The 26,070-nt window shown below is 55.8% G+C and overlaps 1 protein-coding gene across 5 annotated transcripts in view; it reads left to right on the forward strand.

The window, feature by feature from the left end:
- Nucleotides 1–26,070, forward strand: part of CAMK2A (calcium/calmodulin dependent protein kinase II alpha) — a 40,231-nt gene that overhangs the window by 4,285 nt on the left and 9,876 nt on the right. For 2 of the 5 annotated variants that reach the window (XM_088023503.1, XM_088023502.1), the window contains exons 2-14: nt 1,661–1,715; nt 2,566–2,631; nt 2,758–2,830; nt 5,832–5,934; nt 7,182–7,265; nt 7,396–7,490; nt 8,448–8,570; nt 8,950–9,033; nt 10,479–10,521; nt 12,961–13,001; nt 17,669–17,701; nt 18,683–18,731; nt 25,154–25,229. In XM_088023503.1, the coding sequence (XP_087879629.1) occupies nt 2,804–2,830; nt 5,832–5,934; nt 7,182–7,265; nt 7,396–7,490; nt 8,448–8,570; nt 8,950–9,033; nt 10,479–10,521; nt 12,961–13,001; nt 17,669–17,701; nt 18,683–18,731; nt 25,154–25,229 (758 nt within the window). In that variant the 5' untranslated portion in view covers nt 1,661–1,715; nt 2,566–2,631; nt 2,758–2,803. Of the gene's footprint in view, nt 1–1,660; nt 1,716–2,565; nt 2,632–2,757; nt 2,831–5,831; nt 5,935–7,181; nt 7,266–7,395; nt 7,491–8,447; nt 8,571–8,949; nt 9,034–10,478; nt 10,522–12,960; nt 13,002–17,668; nt 17,702–18,682; nt 18,732–25,153; nt 25,230–26,070 lie in introns of those variants that run through there. The other 3 variants (XM_088023504.1, XM_028106584.2, XM_028106583.2) reach the window with 3 other exon arrangements.

Raw genomic sequence — 26,070 nt, forward strand, 5'->3', positions numbered from 1 at the left:
GGTGTTCACTTGAGTGTACGTGTGAATTTTTTTATAATGAAATGTTGTTTAAAAAATTAAAGCAGGATTATATAATATGTACTCTGATTTTTAGTTTTGCTTTGCAATATATTAAAACAGGGGTGCCCGGCTGGCTCAGCGGGTAGAGCATGTGACTTTTGGTCTCAGGGTCAAAAGTTCCAGCCCCACACTGAGTGTAGAGCTTACTTAAGAATAAAATAAAACATATTTAAAATATCAGTCATTTAGAAATACATATCATCATTCCAGAATCAAAAACATTTTAATTTAAATTTGTGTTCTCGAGGTGCCTGGTTGTTTCAGTCGGTGAAGCGTGTGACTCTTGATCTCAGGGTTGTGAGTTCTAGGCCTGTGTTCAGTGTAGAGATCACTTAAATAAATAAATCTTTTAAAAAACTTTATGTTCCTGTCCTCCTCCATCTCTGGCTCTCTCTCCTCTGTCCAGTAGCAGATATACTCTGGTACATTTAACGCCTGCCTCTCCAAACTTTATGTGCAGATAGGAGAGCCATAAGCCACTGAAGGGACTCAATACTGAGTCAGAAATATATGCACATGGCCAGGATTCAAATGGCACCAGGGCTCGCAGTGAAAACATCGTCTCACCCACCCACCACCCCTGCTCTCTCGATTCCTCTCCCCAAGGTCCCCCAATGCCCACTTTTTGTACCCTTCCAGAGAGGCTTATGCCATAAACAGGCTTAAATACATCTTTTTTAAGAAGTACCATGCACACTGTTTTGCACTTGCTTTTTTGCCAAACAACATAATTCAGAGACGATTCTGAACCAGGGGCTACGTAACTGCCGTATTATTTTAACAGCTGTGTGATCTTCCGTTGTACGACGTATCCTGACTCTCCGAGCATGCACCCCACTCTGTGGCCATTTTTAGGCTGCGGCTCAGGGAAGGATGTGAAGCTGTCCGGGGAGAAAATGTCGTTGGCTGGCAGGGTACAGCCCCCCAGAGGCAGCCCCGGGCCTTGGGCCCTTCCTTCCAGAATCTCAGGGGGGTAATTTTGGGAGCTCTGGGCTCCTGGGAGTCTTGCCCCTGTTCTCGGTAAGTGAGGTAGGAAGAGATGACGGTTTCCCAGCATGCCTAACTCAGGGACCGCGCACCGACCCCGGCTCTCTTATCCACACCTGGGTGCACAGCAGGGTTCTTCCCCAGGGCCAGCACTGGGTGAACACCGACCGTGTGCCTCATGGAATTCTCACAACGAGCCTGCAGGTGCAGGAGTTTCATTCTCATTGTCCGGGCCAGAAAAGAGAGGCCCCGAAAGGTGTAGCACCCAACTTGCCTGAAATCACACAGCTAGCATGTGGTGGAGATCCGAGCCACGGGTTATTTCCGCGAGGCCAGCCTACCCAGCAAGGAAGCTGAGGGTTGGAGAAAGGAGGAGGTCAAACTTTGACCAAAGCAGGGAGGGGTCTTCCATCTTTAAACCTGGGCCTCTTTTGATGATGCCCGAGGTCAGTGAGCCATTGTTCACTTGCGTTTGTCAAAGCACCTGTTACCTGGCTTGTGCTCAGTGCCTGAGAAATTGGCATGTTGGCCGTTGGAGGGGTGAGGTGAGAGGGCAGGAGGGGGTGGGAGACAGTGCTTCCGGGTTAACTGGCTGCCTGGGCCCCTCCCACAGTCCGGCTCCACGACAGCATCTCTGAGGAGGGACACCATTACCTGATCTTCGACCTGTGAGTTTGGGCCCACCCCGGGACGTACAAGGGCTCTAGGGGCAGCCTGAGCAGGGATGACCTAGCTGGGTCCCTTGGCCTGATTCCCAAATGCCCCCAGGCTGGGCTGAATTCCCTTGTTCGAGATAGAAGTTTCCTGAATGTTGTAGGCCTGCCACCCAAACAGTGCAGGTGGGTCTCCCTGAAACGCCAACACACACTTGTTACTTTCGTTGTCTTACTGTTTTGTTTCTATTTGTGGCCAGCGATGCTGGCTTTCCACGTCTAGTGGCAATATAAAGTTTCCTTTTGGAGTAATTTTAAAGTTTTGAAAGCCAGTCAATTGAATGAAAAACAATAATGCAATGATAAGTTCTTGGGTTGGCAAAGAAACTCAGTGAAGACCCTGGTCCCATCTGCAAAAGACAGTTAATCATGGGGAGGACTCTGCCTGTGTGGGTACATGGGAAATCTCTGTGCCTTCTGCTCAGTTTTGCCATGTGCCTCGAGTTACTCTAAAATATAAAGTTTATGAAACAAGCAAACAACAACAACAACAAAAACCCCAGCCCTTGGGCTTCCTAATGAACCTCAGTGATATGCTCTGAGTGTCCCACCCTGTGTCCTAACTCCAGCCTGGACCCAGTGGGAGAGAAGGGCAAATGATGGAGGGAGGGAAGTCAGGGGAAGGGCGGGCTGGAAGCCAGGAAGAGGGCTGTGGCAGGAGGCACCCTCGGGGCCCCTGGTGTTCCTCCCTTTGGGCTGAGATGATGAGGTCCCTGGGTCCTGCCCTTAGCTTCCTGGAGACTCTTCCAGAAGAGGTAACACTGGGGGCCTCTGTAGGAGGGTGACTCTGTGCCCGTCTCGCCAGGGTTACCGGTGGGGAGCTGTTTGAGGACATCGTGGCCCGGGAGTATTACAGTGAGGCCGATGCCAGGTGAGTGCCAGGTGCAGCCTGCCAATGGTGCCTGGGGAGGGGGGGCAGGGCGTCTCCCCCACTGGCTTCCCAGCACCCCAGGGGACGCCCGCCTTCACACGGGGACCCTCTCCTCTCTCTCCCCAGTCACTGTATCCAGCAGATCCTGGAAGCCGTGCTGCACTGCCATCAGATGGGTGTGGTGCACCGGGACCTGAAGGTGAGTGACCCATCCCAGGGTGCGGCTCCCCCGGGAGCCAGGGGGGTTATCAGAATCCCTCTAATTCCCCTGAGTTGGGCTGGGTGGGTGGGGAATAATCACCCCACTGTTCAGATGAGGAAACTGGGCACATGGAGAAGTATCTAGGCTTAGGATCCAGTCTCCTGATACCCAGGCCCATGTGCTTTGGGCCAGACCAGGTAAGCTGTCGTTAGGCCACCCAGGCTGGCCCTGGCGGGGTCCAGGTCCCGGCCAGGCCACTCTCTAGCTGCAGGGCCTCAGCTTCCTCACGGTGGGTTGCCATGGCAACCTCTGCTCGGGGTTGCTGATTCTGTCAAAGGAGACAGCACAGCACCTGGTGCACAGAAACATTGTGTTTCTTGTTTCTGGGTCCCTGGCAGATGCGGGGAGAAGAAACACAGGCCTTGGGGCTCCTGGAGTCCCTCCTCTTCAGGTCTAGGCAGATGTGTGATCTAGGGTTGGTGCCAGCCACGTAGCCTGATCAGCACAGACTCCTAGCTCCCCTCTGCCGAGCCTCAAGGCATCGAGGCCAGTAGCTCATAACATTACCCCCGATTTTCAGAGCAGCAAACAGAGGCCTACAGAGTCCAAGGGACTCGCCCAAGACTATGCCGTTCAGTTGTACCTGAGCTAGGATGGAACCCTGGCTTCTGACCCCAGCCCCTGGGCCTGCGGGGATCTGGGCCAAAAAGCCACTCGGCGCAGTTCCTGCTCTTGCAGGAGCCCCTCTTAGGTGCCTTTGAACCTCTGCTTTTTGGCCTTCAGTGACTCTGAACTCACCTCTTACGGGGAAGCCCCTTGAACCACTGGGAAAGTCTCCTTCCATCTTTCCTGCTGTGGTTGTGAGCCCCAGTTCTGCCCTTTGGGGCCACATAGATCAAGCCTCCAGCCCTAGGCCCCAGAGGCACTTGTGGTACCTCCCTAGGCTTCCGCAGGCTGTTCCCCTCCATCCGCACCTGGGACAGACCCTCTAAGCCCTCCTCAGCCTGGACAGCCTCTCTCTGGGCATGCTCCCTGGGCATCGTCCAGGAGGTCCGGGTCCCTCTCTGGGATGCAGTGCTCTGCCCAGAAGCCCTGTCTACCTCCGACTCTCACAGGGGAGCTCCCTAAGGCTCAGTCTAGACCCACAGGCAAGTGTGCACTCGCAGAGGGTCCTGGCCAGACGGCAGGGCAGTTCTCCCAGAGGGCCTGTTCCTATTACAGCTACGGCCCCTGCATTCGAGGGGACAGGAAGACAGGCAGCACAAATTTAGGCCACTCTGGATAGATTAATTAGCGGCACATTCGTCAAATCAGGGCAGGACGGCTACCAAGACCCAGGACACGTTGGGAACGCAGTCCCCAGAGGATAAAAGAGGCCTTCGAGAGGGGCAGAAGAAGCTATATTTGTTTGGGTCCCGCCTAGCTTTGGGCAGTGAAAGGTCAGAGGTAGGACCCTCTCAGAAGTCCCGGTGGGGAAGGGGGTCAGAGGAAACCAGCCCTCTCCAGGGACACAGAGCTCATGCCCCCACCCCACCCCAAGCAGAGAATGTGAGTGCTAACCCTCATCACGCATGTGCCGTGGGCCACTGCCAAGTGCTCTACATGGATTATCACGACTGATCCATATGCTACCCCATGAGGTGGGCTCTATCCATTTTTCTGAGAGGAGACTAAAGCTCGGAGAAGTGAAATGGCTTGGGGCGCCTGGGTGGCTCAGTCATTCAACGTCTGCCTTTGGCTCGGGTCATGATCCCAAGGTCCTGGGATCGAGCCCCACATCTGGCTCCCTGCTCAGCGGGAAGCCTGCTTCTTCCTCTCCCACTCCCCCTGCTTGTGTTCCCTCTCTCGCTGTCTCTCTCTCTGTCAAATAAATAAGTAAAATCTTCAAAAAAAAAAAAAAGAAGTAAAATGGCTTGCCCAAGTTCCATAGCATAGAAGTGGCAGAGCTGGGTCAGAGGAGAGGGCTATCCAATTGCAGAATTCATTTCAACCCTCCTCTGGCCTGTGTGGGGGGATTTCCTGTTCTCCACACCCAGCAAAAGACAGCAGCCTCGGGGAGCCAGAGAGAGATTCTGGTTCTGTGTCTCATCAGCTGTGTGACCTTGGTCAAGTCACTTAACTTCTCTGAGCCTTGGTTTCCTCAACTTTATCTGTATGACAAATACTTACGAAGTGCCTGCTATGTGCTGCCCCCTGCCTTAGGTGCTGGCAATATAGTGGTGGACAGACAGCTAAGGAGCTCACTGTCTATAGAGGGAACAGATAATGAACAAGCACATAGACAGATGGGGGAAAAATGACAAATTATGGTGATATCTATGAAGGTAACAACAAGTTGCTAAGACAGAGGATACCTGGGGGCCCCTCCTTTAGATAGTCATGGAGGGATTCTTTGAGGGGGCGACATGAAGGTGAGAGCAGATGAAGAGAAGAGGCCAGCTCTGTGAAGCTTGGAGAAGGAGCAAATCAGACAAGGGGAACAGGGAGTGCAAAGGCCCTGAGGTACAAACAAGCGTGACTGTTTCAGGGAACGTAAGAAGGCCGCTGTGGAGAAAGGGAATAATAATGCCTGCCCCAAAGGTTGTTGAGGTGATAAGCGAGATGACATTTGCACAACACTCAGCCCGGTGGCTGGCACATAGTAGGGGCACAATGAATATCTCTCCTTTTTCCTTATGTGGTGGTGGCTGTCTCCCCAACTCCCTGCGCTCACGTCAGCCTCAGCCCCAAACCCTGAGGAGAAGCAAAGGAGGGGACGGGTGGTGGAGAAAGGGTCTTTCTGTTGCCAAAGACAGAGGTCTTGCCCTAGGGTAGTCCCCTCTCTGGGGGCTGGAACTGAGGGTCCTATGGCTGGGACTGGAAGTGGGGACAGGCACCTCTGGATTGCCCAGCTGCTCCTTGTGTAGGCTCAGGCTCCCCAGAGGTGAGGCTCTGAATCTGCTCACTGTCCCCTGGCTCTTTCTTCCTCCATTTCACTCTTCCCTCTGGTCCTGGGAAGCCGGAGAATCTGTTGTTGGCCTCCAAGCTCAAGGGCGCCGCGGTGAAGCTGGCGGACTTTGGTCTGGCCATAGAGGTGGAAGGGGAGCAGCAAGCATGGTTCGGTGAGTGGGGGCAGGGGGTGGCAGGGGTGTGGAGGGCCAGCCTTGTGTGGACACACTGGCCTCTAGGAGCCCCCTGCCCAAGCAGGGGCAGGCGGGAGATTGCCGTTGCACCAGCCGGAGCTCCGGGAGCAGAGGTCCCACCACACAGCCTCTGATCAGTGGGTGTTGCCCATCCTGTCCCCATAGAAGTCAGGTGCAGGGACGTAGTTATCCTTAAAACAGTACATGGCTTCTCCACATGCACACACACCGCCACTGTTGGCTGGGGGCTTCCGTGGCTTCCAGAGCTGATTATCCTGACTTTATGAACGAGGAACAGAGACCGAGAAACTGAAAGAGTTCATGGGGAGGTAAAAGGGGCAGAGTCTGGATTTAAGCTCAGATGATCCAGCGTGCTCAGAGGTTTTGGCATAATTGAGTGCTTTCAGCTAGCTGGGGAACCTTTTCAGTGGGCACTATTGGTCAGTGGTTAAGAGTCAGAGCTCTGAGTTCAAGTTCCGACTCTGACACTTAGGAGGTGTGTGACATTTCAGCTTGCTGAGCCTCCGTTTCCTCATCTGTAAAATGGGGGTGATGACAGCATGGTGCTCAGCACTGTGTGAGGAGTCAGTGAGAGCAGGCATGGAGCACACACACTCAATAAATAGTAACTGTTCTTATGATTCCTTGTTCAAGTACTTGGGGTGCCTGTTTATTTTAAGCGATTCTCCCCACGCTGCTGGGAGGTGGTAGAGGGAGGAATCCCTAATCTCTCATTTGACGGATGAGGGAACTGAGGCCTCGAAGGAAGAGAGACCCACCAGGGGACTTAGGGCAAAACCAGAGTTGGGGACAGGCCTCCTACTTAGCCCAGGACCAGCTCCCAGAAGGGTGGGGAGTGGGCAAGGGTTCGGCTCCGCCTTCAGCTGACATGGCGAGGACATTTTGTCTAGAGTGCCACCAGCACGCGATAGTGGCTGCAGGAGGGCTGTTAGTGTGTGACGCTGAGGCAGGACCCCACGGGAGGGACTCTGGAATTGACCAAAGACTTCTGCCATAGGCTCTGGAGTGGGGGTGGTGACAGGTGCCCTGTGCACTTGTCCACCCTGGTCTAGAGGCTTTGCTGCCCTCGACCCACTCTTGGGGGCGGGGAGTGTGTTCCCCATCTCCAGGGCAACCTCATCCCACTTCCAGCAGGACCTTGCCCTGGGTTGCTTACGTGCCAACCTCTGTGTGTGTGTCTGCCTGTCTGTGTGTCTGGGGAGCAGGGTTCGCAGGGACGCCGGGATACCTCTCCCCGGAAGTGCTGCGGAAGGACCCGTATGGGAAGCCTGTGGACCTGTGGGCCTGTGGTGAGTCCATCCCAAAGCCCTCTCATCTCCCTGGGCGCCTACCCCTCAGGTGCCTTCTCCTTTCCCATGCCTCCCCTCTTCATCGCTCCTCCTCACAGGGGGGTGAGGCTTCTCCTGGTCCTCTCCCCAGGGGTCATCCTCTACATCCTGCTGGTTGGGTACCCCCCATTCTGGGATGAGGACCAGCACCGCCTGTACCAGCAGATCAAAGCCGGCGCCTATGATGTGAGTGTCCCTCCTCTCTCCAGCCTCCCTGCCATCCCCTGCGTCCCTTCCAGTGAAAGCCAACACCCAGCGAGGTCAGAGACGTGAGGTGCCTCCCTCCCGCCCTCCCAACCCACTTAGGCCCCCTGCCACTCTTTAGCTGTGGGCGGGTGGAGCTTGAGGACTGACCACGCACGGCCCCGGAGATCAGGAAAGTAGGCCCCAGAAGCTACAACTCTCACCCTCTCTCTCTCTCTCTTGAAAATAATAATGCACACACAAATAATAATAATAGCTAACACAGCACTCTTCTAAATGCTTTATATATTTTTAGAGCTCATGCTCATACCCATCTATGACATAGGTATGATTATTATCCCCATTTTAGAGATAGGGAAGCTGAGGCACAGAGAGGTTAAATAACTGCCCGCACCGCATAGCTAAGAAATGGTAGAGCTGGGATTTGAACCCAGGCAGTTTGGCTCTTAGAGTCTGTGCTTCTAATGACCAAGCTCTACTGCTTTTCAATAAGGCTGATTCTATCATGCCACGTGCTATGTGTTTTGCATCATATTTAATCCTCACAACATCTCTAGACGCAGCTAGAGGGTCACATGTCTTGTCCAAAGTCACACAGCCCAGGAGGCAGAGCCAGGACTTGGACCCAGCCTTCTGATTCTGAAGTCTGGCCCTAACCACTGGCCTCCTGCTCCCCAGATAAGGCACAGCCTCAGAAAAACAGAGGAAGGCCTCCTTTCCCTCTGGCCCCTGCTCTGACTTGTCCTGGGGACCAAGGACCCTGCCCCTGCTCTGGTTCCAGAGGGGTCCCTGTATTGAGGATCCCAGCTCCTCCTGGTTGTGGATGCCCAGTGGATGGACAGTAGGACCCCTGCCTGCTCCCCTGCCAGTCAGGGGCTGGGGGATCGCAGGGGTGGCCTGGGGTAGGCTGGGCAAACCTGGCCCCTCTGCCCCTTCCAGTTCCCGTCACCAGAATGGGACACTGTTACCCCAGAAGCCAAGGATCTGATCAATAAGATGCTGACCATCAACCCATCCAAACGCATCACGGCCGCTGAGGCCCTCAAGCACCCCTGGATTTCGGTGAGCCTTCCCCCGCAGGGCCCTTTCCAGGAGCCCCTCCCGACTTCAGGGTCCAGACCCCCATGGGGTGCTGGCCCTGCCCCTGGCCCCTCAGGCCCAGCATAGGATCAAGGGGGCTTCATCCAGAGATGCTGCCCTGCCGCAGTTCTCAAGGGAAAGTGGAAATGGGAGGTGTTCTATGTTGGCATCATGACAAGGGGTACTACTGGCATGGGATATCTGGTGCCAGGGATGCTAAGCACCTACAGCATTTACAACATCCCCTAGAACAAAGCTTTGTTCCCCGAAAGATGCCAACCACATCTCCACAAGATGCCCCGCTGAGGGGCCTTTGGGCGGGCCTGCCTCCTACTCACAGACGTCTCCCTCCTTCCTCCAGCACCGATCCACTGTGGCCTCCTGCATGCACAGACAGGAGACCGTGGACTGCCTGAAGAAGTTCAACGCCAGGAGAAAACTGAAGGTAACAGGTCCTCACCCTCCGTAGCCCCCGGACATGGAGTAGCTTGGTTGGGTCTCTGCAGAGGCCAAGAGCCTCACTCAAGAGTTCTCTCCTTCACTGAGTCAACAAACATGTGTTGAGCACCTACAGTTTGGGCTGGGGAGTGAGCAGGTGGAAAGGACAGACAAGGACCTGGGACAGTAAGGGGGAGCGGTGAGTGCTGGGACGGGGCACGCCCCAAGGCCGGGGGTGACCATAGCAGGGCCTTGAACCAGGTCTGGAAGGACCAGCGAAGCAGTCCAGGAAGCCTTGCTGGGCAAGTGGCATTTAGGCGAACGCCGCAACGGATAAGTAGGTATTATCTATGTAGAGTGGACAGATGTTCCAGAGAGAAAGCTCATGCCTAAGTCTGGAAGCGTGAGCGTGACCCTGTAGGGGGACTGTGAGTGTTTCGGCATGGCTGGCGAGAGGGTCTAGGGGCTGAGACGGAACTGGGCAGGAGACCAGTGTTGGTGAGAGAGGCCCTGCTGCCAAGCGCTGGGGAGGACAAGCCAAGAGACGTGGACAGGGGTCGTGGCCCAGAGGAAGCCACGGTGGGACCCAGGTGGGCCAGGAGCTGCCAGCCTCGTGAGCAAGGGGTGTGTGCTCCCAGGCTGTAATAGCTGCTGACCTAGACCTTGCCAGGGACCCCATGAACAGGTAGGAAGAGTAACTGAGGAGTCCCCAGCCTGCTGGAAAAGAGAAGTCATCAGAACGCTGAGTGACAGCTGCTGAGGCCCCAGCTCCTTCGGAAACTCCTCACCAACTGCTCCCAGGCCTGACGGGGTGGCCCAGGAAGGGGACATGGGCCAAGGGGGTGGCCAGGCCAGCATGATGCCAGGAGAACTAAGTCCCACCCCACCCCCCACTGGGAGTGGTCACAGAGGAAATCTCAGAGAGTGTCCAGGTCAGAGAGCGTCAGAACCAGGAGAGCCATCCTCTAGGCCCCTTGTTGAGACAGGAGAGTTTCTCTAGGTCAACCCTCCACGGCTGTGAGCCCGGGAGCCCCGGGAAAGATGAACTAGTGATGAAGCACGGTACTGAGTGCCCTGGTGGAGGGTGAAGGGGGCCCAAGAGGGCAGGGTCTATTGTCCTTGGCCTTCAGGAGTCCCCACTGACAGGTGTCCCCGAACCCTTCCACCACCTCTGGCCAGGACAGTGGAACCTATTAATATCTGCTTCTAGGATGGCCCTGTTCTAGGAGCTGTGCCAGCTAAGGCCCAGCTCGCCCCGACTTCCCCAGGGAGGCAGGGATGGTCTCCTGGCTGTGGGGTGAGGGCAAATGGAGGGGCAAGGCAGAAAGCTTTGGCTTTGTGTCTGAAGGCAGCACCTGCCTCCCCTCCCCCCTCCCGTCCCATTTCTCTGTCTCTCCTCTCCCCCCTCACCTCCAACCTCCTGTCTCCCACACCCCCTCCTTATCTTTGCAGGGAGCCATCCTCACCACTATGCTGGCTACCAGGAACTTCTCTGGTAGGTGGTGGGACCGCAAAGTCCCAAATACACCCTGCACAGGTCTGTTGGGAGCCTCGTCCTGTCGCATATCCGTGGGGCCTCAGGCCAGGGGCCTGCGGAGAGTGAGGGCTACGGAGGACCCTAAGACTGGGGGCTTAAGTCACCTGCACCCAGAAGTGGCTGGAGCCGAAAGGCCAGCAAGCGAAAGGCCTACGAGGAAGGGTTCGAGGTTGAGTCTGGCCCCCCAGCCTCACAGCAGTGCTGGGGTTCTCAGGTTGGGCCAGCCCGAGGGGGAGGCCTCCCGAATATTGGGGTATAGGTCCAGGCAGGACTGAACCAGGCCCAGGGAATCGCAACAATCCCGTTCCCTGCCGGTACTGAGCCCCGTGCTAAGCAGGCCCCATGCTTTCGCTCGCGTGGCCTTTGTGACAAGGCAGTGGGGGCCGTGGCTAGGCAGAGAGAGGCAAAGCCTGCTTTTAGTGCAGCTTTGAAGCCGCCCCAGAGCAAGTGCCCTTAACCAAGATGGGTCAGCAGGGAGCCAGCCTTTGGCCTGGGCCGGAGCCGTTGGTTAAGGCAGGGAGTACCCAACGACCTGCAGCATGTAGCCCCAAAGAGAAGAGGAAAGGATTAGTGTCAGGGCTTAGCAAGAGGCTCCCCTTGGCACACTGGAGAGCACCAGGGCCAGCGCCTGCCAGGGGCTCCTCTCTGGGGAGACCGGGCAGCTGACAGGGCCGCTGAGCAGATACAGCGAAGCTCACCCGAGGGGCCCTCTGACCGGGGCCGGCCAGACGGGCCTGCTGCGGACACGTGGCCGGCTCCACGGCAAGGGGTCAGCTCTGGCAAGCTATAGCTCTGACTTTGCCGAGAGTCCACCTGCCCATTTAACCAGCTGGAAGAAGGAGACCCAGAGGTGGGAAAACTCGGGAACTTCCGATGTGGGCTCGCCCCAGCGCACAGAACTGCCTTCCCACTCTCTCCCTAGACAAGGATCCTGCAGTTCCTCAAACTGAAAGATGAGCCACCCGGACAGTCAGAGTCTTTTTTTAACCTCTGCAGTGCCCTAGAAACTCTAGTCCAGAGCTCACAAAATGGTGCCCGTGAGTCAGTTCCCATCTCTTGACGGGCTTGTGGGACCAGTGGTGTTTTAAAACATAAAACAGTGGGGTTTTTGAAAAGAGTTTCCAGCAATTAAAAATGAGGAGATTTCACAGAACAACCCAGATTTCTGTCTTTTATTGAAAATCAGAACATGTGACCTCCTGGGACCCTCAGTCCTGTGGTCATGGGCTGGAGCTGAGAGGGCCCCCTGAAGCTGGAGGGGGGACCATTCCCCTGTTCCACTGCACAGCCCAGCCCAGCCCATGAAGCTCATAGAGGATGGACAGCCACTCCTCTCAGCTTCGGGATCCAGTGGCACTCACCCCTGCATTTACTCTGCAAGAGGGAAACTTGCCTGGAAGGGGTCGCAGGTGGACTTGTGAGAGGGACTGGGAGGCTGGGCCAGCATGAGCCTGTCCCTCTGAGCCTCTGGGGTGTCCATGTCCCGAGCCGCCCCTCTTCCCAGGTTCGCCATCCCCAGGCACCTCGAGAAGGATTTACAGCGGCTACCATTTACTGAGCATCTATCGCATACAGGTCAAGTGCTGCGCTAAGTGCTTTAGCGATCTCCTGTCTCTAACGTAAGGCATCTGTTTGAGGTCGGAAGCAGCCAGATGCCAGGCCGGGCAGGGCTGGGCATTCATGCCAATTCCTGGCTGCGTCCTCACCAAGGGCTCTGGCCAGGAGGCAAGGAGGGAGGGAAGGAGGAATGGCAGAGGTGGGGCCTCCCTAAGAGCCGTTGCTCTGCTTTTCCCAGCCACCACGGACACCACCAGCCCTAGCATGGGGCTCCGGAGTTGGAGGGTAGGGAGGCCTCTGTAGGGGATGGGCACTCTGGCAGGGGTGGGCCCCCAGAGTGGGGCATCTGCTTCTTCTCACCGGCAAAACAAGGCTTGCAGCTGTCCAGAGTGAGTAGGCAGGGCTGACACATGACCTCGGCAGCAGCATGGGGCTAAAATTAGAGCGGGCCGGGGCGGGGAGGGAGCGGCCAGCCCCGGGCCAGGCAGCCAGGCCTCCAGGTTGGCCACCACCAGCACGGGTGGTGACCGGGATCCAGAGGGAATCCCCGGGCTGAAACAGCAACCCCACGGGCCTGGGACGCGTTGGTCACCTCCTGCAACCCATGGGGCCAGAGGGGCACACTCGAGATTGCTGAGGACGGGGGAGCCCAGGCCCTCCTCACGGGCCCCCGGCAGTCCAGACCCCAAGGAGGAAGGAGGAGCAGAAGGAGGAGGTGTCCCCCAGATCACTGAGCCAGCTCCGTGCCCTCCACCTTCCCACGGATGTTGCTGTTCCTCACCCTGTGGGCCTTGGTGCCCTGCCTGGTGTTGGTAACCCTCTACTTTTTCTCCTCCGCAGGAGGGAAGAGTGGAGGAAACAAGAAGAATGATGGTGTGAAGGTAAGCCCCCGGGAGCCTGGCAGGGCCTGCATCTGGCAGCCTTTCCGCCGACAGGGCCTGGCTTTCAGGGCTGGGGCGAGACCCAGGCCTTGCTGACGGTGTTCTGGGCAGATGTGGTCACTCGTGCAGTTGGGCTGTCCCCAGGATTGGTGGGGGCAGGTGGGGGAGGGGGAGAGGTAGGTGGCCTGGAGTTGGGGGGTGGGGGGTGGCCACAAGGAAAGGAGCAGGTCTGAAGGAGATTTCTGTGGTTCTCTGAGATGGGAGGACTGGAAAGTGAGAGGGTACAAAGAAGAGACAGAGCTGATCATGAGGGGTGACCTCTTCCTTCCCGAGTGTGGGCTGGCTGAGATGGGCCCCTGACCCAGTGTGCACCCCAGTCCAACCCACAAAGCCCATGAAGGATGGATAGCCACCCCTCTTGGCTTTGGGATCCAGAGGCACCCACCCCTGTCAAGGCCGGCCAGTTCAGTGCCAAGAATCTCCTCCCCTAACCCAGGCCTATCCTCCGTCCCCACCCCTGATGCCCGAGCTACTTCTTTCCACAACCCGCTGACCACTCCTTCCCTCCTCTCTCTTCTCCCTCTGCTCTCTGGGGCCTGGCCCCCCTCTCTGCAGCTCCCTTCTCCCCTGCCACTGGCTTGCCTTGTGGGTTCTCCTCTCTTGAGACCCTGCCTTTTTCTGGGCTCAGAGCCCTGCCTGGCCAGGACCCCAGGGCTGGGCTGTGCCCAGGACCCTGGATGGTGTGGGATGCAGTCCAAACACAGCCACCCAGGTGGGCCGGTGGCTTCATGGCTTCACTGTAGCAGTATTTATGGTCTCAGGCCACTGGCTTTGGTTTGAGGGTTGCATGGGAAGAGATCTGGGCTGGCTGGGTGAGGCCAGGATTTGGGCCTCTCTGCTGCGTTGAGCCCTCCGGGGGCTTGGATTTCCTCACAGGTACAATGGGTGGGGTGGGAGGAGTGTGGACTCCATGATTTCCAAGATTTGAGCTTTAAAAACAGAAAAGAAAAGAAAAAGGCAACAAAACCCTATCTAATCACTTTTCCTTCTCATCTTGAGTCCTTGAGGAATACATAATTATTTGGTTATCAGCCAAAGTCAGTGGTTTTCAAACTGAACTTCTTGGAGCCTGAAGGTTTTGGGGAGCCACCCTTAGCAGCAGATGGGGTAGAGCGGGATAGTAAGGGGGAGGCTGAGCAGAGAAGGTTCTGGGCTTCTCGTGCCCACTACAGCCAGAACAGCTCCATGTAACAGACATCGCAGTGGTTAAGGGAGCCAGGCTGGACTTAGCAGCTGGAAACCTCGTCTGATCATCTGAATCCCTTGAGCTTGTGTTTCCTCAACCGGGCAATGAGGGTAAAAGGGATTCCCACCTCCCAGGGCTGCTTGTGAGGATGAAGGAAGACAATGGGTGTTGAGGATTTAGTAGGGGTACTGGCATGGGGTACATGCTCATGAGATGCTATCCAGTATTGTGTTTTCTAGATTAGACTTTCAAGTAAGATCTCTCTTGAAAACAAAGTTTGATCAAGGAAGTATTTGGAAACACAGATCTAAAGCCAAACCAATTTATAAAGTTAATACCCGCTTATCCCAAATCCTATGATGGCATCCAGAATTGAGTTCTGGCTTACTTGCTGTTTTGGGTTACCCATGAATCAAACTCTCTCCCCTCTCTAATTGGAAAGGGTAATGGGGGGATGTGCAATTTGGGGGTGGCCCAGTTTGGAGCGGCTGGGGCCCTCTCGGCCATAGCGTGTAGACCCTGGGGATGCTGGATTCCCTGGGAAAAATCATAATTGGGAGATATAGGGCAGAGGCCACCGGGGCCAGTGAGCTGTGGCCCAGGTCAGTGGAGGAGAAGGGGGCAGACAGAGGGCTACCCCATCGGCTTGGCTCTTAGGTTGGCCCTGGCAAAGGGCTGACACAGAGCCACGGGTGTGAGGTCAGGGCCTCCCTCAGGCCGGGTCTCAGGACGAAGCTTTCTTCTGGCTCCTCTTCAGGCAAGGCCAGGAGGCAGAGGCTGTCTGAGGGCAAGGACATCGCAGAGCATGGTGGCCAGTCACTGCAGGGCTTACCAGTGGGCATGGCTGAAGAAAAAGCCACTCCTTCCTGTAGCAGCAGGACGGACCCTGAGTGACTTCTCAGGGTGGCTGGGGTGTGGATGAAGAGAGACCCAAAGGCTATTTCTGGCCAGACTGTCTCTTTGTAACTCAGCTTCCTGCCCCTTTTGGAGGTGGAGAAGGAGAAAAGTCCAGCTGGAAGATGAGAGTAACCAGGGGATCTCCCCGGGGTTTGGGGAGCCCGGCCTGCAATATGTTGGAGGTCCAGTCATGTGTTTCCCTACAAGGGGTGCTGGACCTCAAGTCCAGAAGCTATGGTTTTGCCGGGCCCCATCGTCCCCCACTTTGGAGACCTGTATCATCAGTTCTGCCGTCCGTGCAAGGAGGGGGGAAGGGCAGGTGGGGCCAGCGAGAGGCTTGCTCCGGAGTGGGCCTTGGGGAGTCACACCGTGAGCTCCTTTAAGCAACACATGTTCAGCCCCAGTGGGGAAGTACGTATTCTTCTTACAACATGGTCCCTGGAGAAACCACCACCTTCATCAGAGGCTTAGCTGGAGGAAAGATGGGCTGGCTGGAGAACAGAGATACTGTATTTTATGGGCTTGTAGGGGCTTCTCGAGGCTAATGTTGACCCTACTTTATTTCTACCATCTTTGCTAACCCTAGAACCATGCTTCAACACGTGGTTCTGACAGATGTGAGTCTACTTGTGGTGAAAGATCCTGGTCAGTATGGGGTTATTATTAGTACCGTCATCATTTGTGATCCAGGAAAATCGAGTCTTTCTGTTCCCGAGGAGTGCTGACCCCCCTACCCCCAGCCACCTCGAAGCCTCTACTTCTGTGAGGAGCGGCCGACCGCTCCCACCCCTCAACCCCACTCACTGCCCCCTGTTGGTGTCCCATCCGTGCCATCATGACTCCTCTCCCCCATGTCCCATCCTGTCACTGTATGTCCGACTCTGATGCAGTCTCTGCTCTGTGTTCCCTCCTCGTGTCCCGCCTGGAACCCTGGCCCCTGTGTTCTTCAGGTTTCTGCTGACGGCGAGCTGAGAGGGCCTGTCCCCTCCCATGTACACCGTGCCTGGCCGGGCTCCGGCCAGAAGTGAGGCCCACCCTAGGGCCTGGCTGCAGGCTGCTGGCTGTGGGAATCCCACTATCTACCCAGCTGGGGCGGAGGCAGGGACCATGAGCCTTTACGCCGGGCAATGCCCAGCAAGCCACTTCTGCCACGTCTGTGGGGGCCCTGGAAGGACAGCACAGGATCCCGGGCTCTGGGCCCTCAGAGGCTCCTGGATCTTGGAGTCAGAAAACCCACAATTAGACCTAAGGATCCTCAGAGAATAGCCAGTGCCTCCCACAGGGCAAAGGCCCACCCTGAGGGCGTCTCAAGTCCTTCCCTCCACACACCGCCCCCCCCCCCCCCCCCCCCCCCCCCCCCCCCGCCCCATAGCACAGCAAGGAGAACAGCCTCCGGGCCTCTCAGATGGAAGCGCGTCTGGGAAGGACGAGCCGAGGCAGAGCAGTCAGGCCGCAGGGTCTGGAGACCTGGACAGAGGAGAAAGCCTACATTCAGGGGCTCTAGCATCCGCTCTGCTACCAGCCAGCTGAGAGACCTCGGGCGGGTCACTGTCCGTCTCTGGGCCCCAGCTTCCCATCCATGCAATGCAAGTGTTAGGCCTGCAGCCTTCCCCGAATGCGAGTCTTTATGACTCCTGGCTTAGAGTGAGAGAACGAGAGGACAACGTGTCCTCCTCTCTCTCTCTCTCCCCTTTCCTTGCTTCCACGGCCAGTAATACGAGTGAAGCTGCAAATCCTCCAAAAGCTGGACTAGGAGGGATGGCAGGGCTCAGCTATGCATCTGGCTCTGCCTCAGTTTCTCTGTCAACATAAGGGAGCTGAACAGGCCTGTCGCTGGGAAGCTGCGACCACAAGCAGGATTTCAAAGGCCACTTAGAGGACTGGTTTCCATAGCCGGGCCTGCTTTGAAGTCAGCTGGGGATACTGTTCAAAATGCAGTTGCCCAGGCCCCTCCCCAGACCCAGTTATTGAACTCCTTGAGGGGGCCTGGTTATGTTTCTTTTGGACAGGTTTCCCAAGTGACTCTGCCACTCGACCAAACCAGGGGTGGGGTTCTTTTAGTAGAGACACACGGGGAGGCTAGGAGGAGGCACTGGGCCTCATCTCCAGACCCGAGCACCCTGTTGTCCTGCAAGAGCTTTGGCTTCCAGCGGCCTCAGGCAATTGGCGTCCAAGGCCCAGGGTTTGTTGCCCCCTTCAGAGCTTGGTGTAGAGGGAGGCCTGGTCCAAGGGAGGCTTGGGCCGGAGCTTGCTGGTTGGATGGTGAGCCCCAGGTGGCTGTGCATGAGGCGCCCAAGAGCTTCAGGCTGACAGTGGACTGGCCCTGCTGGGCAGTTCTTGCTCGTGGCCCTGACTTCTCGCCCCAGTGCCATGCTGGCAAGGGACCGTAGAGGATGACCCTGAGGCCCATCATCCTTCCAAACCTCCCCTGTCGTTCGTTTCTTTGCTCCCTGCTGTTTCTCTGCTCCCTGCTGTTTTCACGCCGTGTCTTTTCCTGTCCCATCTCTTCTCCTTGTTTTTCCAGAAAAGAAAGTCCAGTTCCAGCGTTCAGTTAATGGTGAGTGTCTGCCGTCTCCCAAACGCCGGTAAATGCTGGGCCTCGAACCCTCGCTCCTGCCTCCCTCCTGCAGGCTGCACTGGGAACCCGGGGCGGGGAGAGGGTGCTCAGGGCGTGCTTGGTACGTGTGCCTTGTGTGACAATCTGTGTGTTGCGTGTGCGTGTTGTTTGCGTGTTTCTGTTGACACCTCCAACTCCATGGCCCAGACCAGCCGCCTGGCCGTAGACCTGAGAACCCCCTCAGGTATGAAGGGTGATTTGAACCCCATCCCACGTCCAGCCCTTGGCTTCTTGCTTCTCCCCGCCCTCTGCTCTAGATCTCATCTCAGGGCTTGGTTTGTGCCGGTTGCGGCATGGGGGGGCTTGGTTTGGCCAAAGGAGTGGGCGCCAGAGAGGCCCTTCTTGAGCTTCTCGATGCTCCCCAGGGCCCGCCGGTGGCAGAGGGGCCACGAGCCCCTGCCTCTGTCTAGGGGTTCCAGCGGCGGCATGGTGGCCCACATCCCTCTTCTTCTGATTCCATGGCTATCTCCTGCAGTTGTGTGGTTTTTCTCCCCCTGAAAAGCCCAGCCTCTCTCACACTGGGCCTTCCCACCTCTCTCTCTTCCTCTCCTGCCAGTGTGTGTATTCCTTCCCCATTCTGTGGCCACCACGAGCCTCTCTGCTCTTCCACACCCCCTCTTTGCTCCCTCAAGCAGACAGGGCCGGGGAGCCCTCCCAGCCCTTCCAGAAAGGCCAGGGTTCTCCTCGCATCCACCCCTTCATCCACGCCCCCTGCCACCAGCCACCTGCTTAGCTGGGCCCTTCCCTTCCGCAGGCTCGGGAGTCCGGCAGGGTTTTCAGGGCAGCATCTGGATGGCAGAGCCAGGGGGGCTTACGGAAACCTGGCCACAGCATCAGGCAGCTGGGGGGCAGCCCCCAACGGGCCGAGCCTCTTCCTGCTCGCCGGCTGGGCCTCACCGCCTCCCGTGTTCTCTTTGGCAGGAATCTTCAGAGAGTACCAACACCACCATTGAGGATGAAGACACCAAAGGTAGGGGGGGCCTTGCCTTCAGCATCTGGGCCCCCCGGGCCTCCCGGCAGGCCCCCTTCACTAACAGCCCCGGCCTGAAAGGGCCCCAGGGCCAACCTTGTGTTCTGCTCCTCCACAGACAACCTGGCCGTAGCCCCTTGCAGACTGGGCAGTGCCACTGCAAGGCACTGTGTCCTGCGCGAGGTACTCGGTCCCCAGTCCCCTGGCAGTACGCAGATGGACTTTGCTTCCTGCAGGGGTTATGTGCGTAGTTTAGTACGTTTTAGGGGGAAAAATTACCCTATTCAGGTCACAAATGTATCATGGTGGCATACTTTTTCTTTTTGAATTTTTTTAAAAAAATGAGTTGATTTCAGGGGCGCCTGGCTGGCTCCGTCGGTGAGCTTGCGACTCTTGATCTTAAGGTTGTGAGTTCAAGCCCCACGATGGGCATAGAGCTTACTTTAAAAATAAATAAATAATAAACATGAGTTGATTCTAAAAACATGAAGTGACAAGAGGAAGGGAAGGGAAAGCAAAAATTCAGAAAATTCAGGTGACAAGAAACCTTGCCTAAGACCAACCCCCAAAGGGCAGGGGCTACTGTAGCCAGTGGCTAACAGTCCCCACAAGCCTTCAGATGGAGGAAGGAGCAAAACCCCAGAGAACTGTGACCGGCTTAGTAAGAGGGGAGATAATAAGGACGATAATCGTGGCCACCCTGCGAGGGGCACTTGCTGTGCGCTAGACCCCGTCCAAGTGCTTTACATTTACCTGAGCTGTGAGCTGGGCACTGTGGTCAAAACCGTTCTACAGCTTGGGAAACAGAGGTTGGGTAAATTGGCCCAAGGTCCCCTAGCTCCTAAGGGTGGAATTAGGATTTGAACCCCGTAACCGCGGCTCAAAGGCTTCGGTGCGTGGCAAGCGTGCTTGGAGTTGGAGGAGGAAGGATGAGTGTCACCTTCTGCTCAGAGGACCCCACATCCTTGGATGAGTTAGCGAAGTCCTGCTGTCCTGCCCGCACCCAGTGTCCCACGGGACCGGGAGACTAGCCAGGGCTGGGGTTCTCACACTCAGCGCATGTCAGAGACCCCTGGGAGTCCTGCAACTTAGAAGAGCACGGCTAACCTGGAGAGATGGCAGCTGTACCAGCGTAGACATTTTTCCATTTAGATATTGGCCCCTAGAGGAGTACAGCGAAGGGGCAAAGAGCATTTTATGACGTAATAAACATTTTTGCATAGTTGTGTTTCCGCCTGTAAAGGCAGTTTGGCACACACTGAACACCATGACTACCTCCTGACTCCGCCCGGGTGCCTTGGAAGACCCGCCCCACCCTGTGGGTCCCTGTGTGGTCATTCCCAGCCGGGCCGTGGGGGCGGTCACTTCATCACCACAGCCTGGCACTGGAGCAGATCAGTCTTCCCCCATGGCACTAGGGACGACCTTTAAAAACCAATGATCTTGTAGAAAAATTCCCCATCGGGGGCAAGTGTACATTCTAAGTCCCTCAGGTGTGTTTCCAATCACATTCCCAGCCCTGGCCCTGTGGACTCTGATTCCATAGGTTTGTGGAGGGCCAAGACATGGCATTTCCAAGACTGTCCCCACATTTGAGGCTCGTTGTCCTAATGATAAGAGGCACTGGGATTTTGAAAAACCCATGTGGCCTCATAGTGCTGGTCTTGGAGCAGACAGGGATCATAGAGGTGAACTGGCTCTGTGCTTCTTCACGGCAGTCCGTTTGCTGGGTGACTTTGGACAACTTACTCAACCTCTCTGAGCCTCAGTTTTCCTTCAGTAAAGGGTTGAAGATAATATGATCAATCTCAGAGGATTGCTGTGCGGATGAAATGAGAGGCTGTGTATAAAGTGATTTCGCAGTGTTGGGCACTGGTAATGGTTTAATAAATTTTAATTTCTTTTTTTTCCAAACTGGAGCTTATGGCTGAATGACAGGAAGCCACGTGAAATTTTCTTGGAGCATCAGTTTTACTCAGATTATTTTAAGACAGATATTTATATGTTAGACAGAAATATTTGTAAAGGAATGCAAAATTTGTATGTGTTATAAATGTAAATGTGACCCATTGAAGACATTTTCCACCTGGGGTAATGGCTCTGGGTGGCATCCCTGAGGCCCCACATTTGCTGTCATTAGACTCTGCTCTAGAGAGATCGGGATGGGAAAATTTGTGGAGTCTTAAATTTTAGTTCACCCTTTTACAGAGGGGCATCTGAGGCCCAGAGAGAAAGGGCACATCCAGGTTATTAATGGCAGAACTGGGGCCCCATTCTCTGTCTCAGTTTCCCACATGTAAAAGGCCATGTCTGATAGAAGAGACACTGGCTCAGCCAGGAGTTTCTCCCTGTGTTTGGCAGGAGAGAGGAGCCCTGTGCCTCCCCCAGCTTCTTCAGGCCTCAGAGAAAGTTTAAAAAAAAAAACAAACCATTTTCTGGTGTTAATTTGTTAAGTCTTCTCACTAAGTGAGAATAGCAGCTGGTGGGGTAGATTCTGACCTAACATTAAAGTTAATTAGAAATGTCATCCTCCAGGGAACATTTTCCCCTGAGCAAAGAAAGAGACATTAATATTTCAGAGCACCTCAGGCTTAATGCACAGGCCTCTGGCCCCCTGAGCTGCGCGGACGGGGCTCTGCCAGGCTTCCTTCCCACTTCCCTACCTCCTACTGGTCAGTTGCATGAAAAATTAATTTCCTCCCCAACCCAAAGAGCTGCCTCAGAATCTAGGCAGAGACCTTCTGGGAAATACCAGCCAGGAGTGCTGATCCCATCTGAGCCTCAGCATGCTGTGTGACCTTCGGAGAGTGCCATAACCTCTCTGGGGCCTCAGCTTTCCCATCTGAACGAGAGCACTCCTGGATGGCAGATGAGAAATGCCAGAGGTTGCTGCTGAGAAGCTGCTGAATGAATCTCTCACAGCAACAGGACTGCTGAGGACATGGAAGGGACCCAAAACCAAAGTGAGTTTCTCCAGATCTAAGAAGCACCAGATTCCCAGATCTTCTGTCCTAGAGATGAAGCTACTAGGGAGATTTCTGCCCACTAGCCTTCCACTGTTGGCAAACTTGATGTTCTGAGTGGCTAGAGGCACAGCCAAGTCAGGCATTGTCTCTGGATGCATTAATAGAGGTATAGTGTCCAGAATTGGGGAGAGGATAGAGAGTTCTGCCCCAGACCTGATATTCTGCAATATTCAAGCCACATTGAGGATTGTGTGCTAACACTCAGGGAAGCATTTAAGCAGCTCAAGCACCCTCAAAGAGTAGATGGCCAGCTTAACTCAGATCCTGCAAACCCTATCCTGGAGGCTTTCAGCCCTAGAAAGAGAAGACTAGTAGAGGGGGAGGGCATTGGGTCTGGGGAAGCAGGTGCACCCTTTGGGGCCCCAGAAAGCAAGGGGCTTTCAGAGGGGAGAGTCTGACTTTAAAGAAGAAGGAGGTGGGTGCAAAGGGAGAGATGCCCGACAGTGTGTCAGGCTTCCTGGCAGGCTGCAAGCCCCAAAGTTCCAACCAAGATGGAAGCATCCATCACATCTCAGGCTGCTGGGAAGCATCCATGCCCTGGCTAGAGACCAGAGGCTGTCCTCAGGGAGAACTTCCAATTCAGAGATTTCCAGATGATAATAATCATAGCTCTTATTCACGGACTGCCAGGCACTCCTCTAAATGCTTTATATTATGCATCATTATTGACATAAATGAGTTGATAGAAAGGGCTTGGAACAGTAGCCGGTTCTTAGAACCATATATGTGTTAGTTATTTCTACTGATGCATCCTTAACTCAGTCCTTAGAACCACCCTGTGAGGTAAGTACCATTAGAAGCTCTGTTATACATACGGGAAAACTGAGGCATGGAGAAGTACTTTGCCCAAGGTCACAGTTACTGAGTAGCAGAGTCAGGATCCAAACCCAGGGAGTCTGGCACCAGAATCCAGGCCCCTGACCATTTTCCTAGTGTCTCTGGGATGGCAGTGAGAAGGAGCCCACGGGAGGTAGGGCATTAATTAAGCACAGGCTCATGGAATGTCAGGCTGGAAGGAATCTTAACGTCTGTGTAGAGAAAGCTAGGAGGTGGCACAGGTCCTATGGCCTGCCGGGAGCACATGGATCCGCTCTGGATCATCACCCGGATCATGAGTGGGAGTGGAATGAGGAGTCTCCTGGCAGGGATGGGTGTCTTCTTGCCCTTGGTCTCCATGAAGGAAGGCAGAGTTGGGCAGCAGGCCAGTCTCTTGGGCTCCAAGGGACAGAGACCCCCCTGGCAACTTGGTAGATTCCAGCACACAGGGCAAAGACAGCAGCCCCAGGCCCTGGTTTGGTCCCCCCACTGATTCATTCATTCCTGCCTCCTCTGCCCCCGCCCCAGGCAAGGCCTCAGTCTCATGGCCCAAGACCGGCTTAGCCCCAGCCCTGGTAAATCTTAGCAGAGCCAGGAGATAAAGGATTAGCCCCTCACTGTGCTACTGACATTGAAGATAGTGACCATTATGTCTACAGAGCACCCACCGTGTGCCAAGAGCCATGCTGGGCACAGGGCCCCTGCCCTGAGGAGAGTGTGACGGGCTTTGGGACCGCGAACTCTGGTGGGGGCGGTCGGCCCCCCACAGCAGGCTAGTCAACCTCTCTCACCTCCGGCTTGTCCAACTCTGACGTGGAAGTGATAGCCACATGAAGCCATGCCATGAAACTTCCAGATGCTGCAGGCTGAGCACACAGCGTAATGCCTAGTGCGCTTGTTCGTGCAGTGCGGAATGCCTGTGGGGCCGGGTCCATTCCAGGTCCAGGCGTCCAGTGTGACAAGGGCAGCCATAGCCCAGCTTCCATGAAGCACGTCTCTGAGTTGGGAAATAGACAAGTGTGCGGGCCTAACCCGTCAGGGAGCACGGGGTGGAGGGGCGTGGGGGGTCCTGTGGAAAACGCCCTGGGCTGGGAGCCAGACTCTGCACCAAGGTGTTCTATGTCCTTGGGCAAGTCAACCCCTTCCTGGGCCTCCATTTCCCCCACAGTTTGAAAAGGAGGCTGAGTCCCTGGTCCCCACAGGTTCTTTCAGCCTGGATGTTGTAGGATTCTGTGTCCTCTGGGCCTGAGGTGAGCTCCCCGGCCGCAGATGGGGTAGGGTGGCACGGGCAGTGGTGAGGAAAGGGGCAGGGACAGGGCCTCAGCCAGGCGTGCTCCCCTCCCTCCGTCTCAGACTAAGACATGGCAACGTGCCCACGTACCTCACCGGAGGCTGCTCCGTAGGCCAGCCAGCTGACAGGGTTGCAAGTGAAGCTTGGACCTGTGGTGGGGAGAGCCTGCCCCAGGGAACTGCGCCAGGCTTCCGGTGGGACAATCCTGCTGGGAGCCAGGACACCCAGCTCCAAATTCCTCCGTCACCGAGGCTCAGTCTCCGCGTGCATCAGATCGGGGGGTGCTGGCCTTGCTGACCTCCCGGGGTGTCTGTGAAGAGCGGGTGTGGCCACCTGTGTAGGAGGAGGCAGGAAGTGGCAGCGCTTAAAAGTGTGTACCTACTGTGTGCCAGGCGCTTGGTGCGCAGCGCCTCATGCCACCTCGTTACCTCATCACCGGGAGGGGGCGCTGTTGTCTCGGTCGGACAGCGCAGGAACCCTGTGGCCGCGTCACACAGCTTGTGAGGACCTGCGCCGGGACTGACGTGAAGTCTGTCTGGTACTCAAGTCTGGGTTTGGCACTGGAGGGACGAGAGGTGGTGCTGTTTCCATTTCACAGCTGGGAAAACTGGGGCTCAGAACAGCACACATCTAATGTGAAAGCGGATGCCTAAGCCTCTACCAGAAAGACCAGCGATTCGTCGTTTCAGGGTGGACAGCGGAGGCCAGGTCTCAGCAACCGGGATTCATTATGGCTAGAAAGTGCGGAACCCCTCAGTGCCTGATTCCTATCGGCCCCCAAATGGAACAAAAAGCTCACCCAGACCTAAGGGATGAGTAAGCCCTAAGACCTTCCTTAAGGGCCCCAGTTTGGGCCCAGGGAGAGCCCCTGGTTCGTGGCTGCTAGTGACAACCACCGCTGTTGACCCAGTTTTTGATTCAGGTGGCAAAGCAAGGGGCAGAGAAGCGTATTTTGGAGTCAGCCTGGCTTCCCATCAGGCCTAACGTCAGAACATCCACCATGCATGCTTCACCGAGGTAAAGGCTGCAAACCGGGACACTGGCTCTGCCCTTTGCAGCTGAGGGAAATTTCCCAGCTTTCTCCACCTTTCTGGGCCTCAGTTTCTGCTTCTGTGAAATGGGAGTAATGATACCGACCTCCCAGGGATAATGTGAGGCTAACAGAGACTGTCTCTACGAGGTCCTCAGATCCTAGCGCAGGGCCTGGCCTATGATAGGGACTCAGAAAATGGTAGTTGGTGCTTCATTATTATTACTATCATTTCTCTGTGTCTCCTCCTGCCTTACAGTGCGGAAACAGGAGATTATTAAAGTGACAGAGCAGCTGATTGAAGCCATAAGCAATGGAGATTTTGAGTCCTACACGTGAGTCGGCTGGGTCCATTCTGCATGTCCTGCCTGGATCGTTGTTCAGGGGGCGCTGATGGCTAACTTTGGGGGTCCTCGTCTCTGACCCTCAGTCACTCACTCTGCATGTGCCGTGAACCAGACTGAACTCATACTTCTGTTTTGCATTTAGACCTTATGCTTTAATGAAGCTTTCTGTTCACAATACTCTATCTCGGTCCTCCTCATCTCTTGTTCCCCAGGAGGAACTCCAACCAAACTCCTTTGCTTCCCCACCACAGCACGGGCACCCGCAGGAGATGAGCGGGGAAGGAGGGGAGGGAGGCGGGCCTCTCCTCAGACCTGCTGCATGGGCCTGCTCCTCACCCTGCACCTCCTCAGGCCTCTGACCTCAGGTGGGCAGGAGTAGGCAGGAACCCATAGGGTGCGTCCTCCAGTGAGCAGAGGCGAGCAAAAGAACCTCAAACAGAACCTTAAATCCTCTGAGGAATAAGGCCAAGTGTCCAAAAATAACATAAAATGAAACAGATGGTAGGAGATGTCCCCTACCCACCTGGACCAGCCTGTCAAGGGGCAGCTGTGTGCAAAGGCTGGGCTGGAGCGCCCCTTAGTGGCCACCCCCCCCCCCCCGGCCTGGTTTGGCCCAGAAGCAGGCCCACGCCAGGGAGCGGGAGGATTCTGGGCTAAGGCCTCAACATCTCAGCTAGGGCTGACAAGACCCCACACATGCTTTTTGGTGGACAAAAGCTGCCAACTGAGGCAGAATGACCCGTGCCTGTTGGGTTTAGGTGAGGTAAGAATAACCTAACTGGGATTTGGGTCTTGGGCAGCTGGTTCCCAGTTTCCACTGGGCCCAGGA

Source organism: Eumetopias jubatus, unplaced genomic scaffold, assembly GCF_037043125.1.
Source record: "Eumetopias jubatus isolate StellerSeaLion01/CBP00866 unplaced genomic scaffold, mEumJub1_p1.0 scaffold_5, whole genome shotgun sequence".
Lineage (NCBI taxonomy): Eukaryota > Metazoa > Chordata > Mammalia > Carnivora > Otariidae > Eumetopias > Eumetopias jubatus.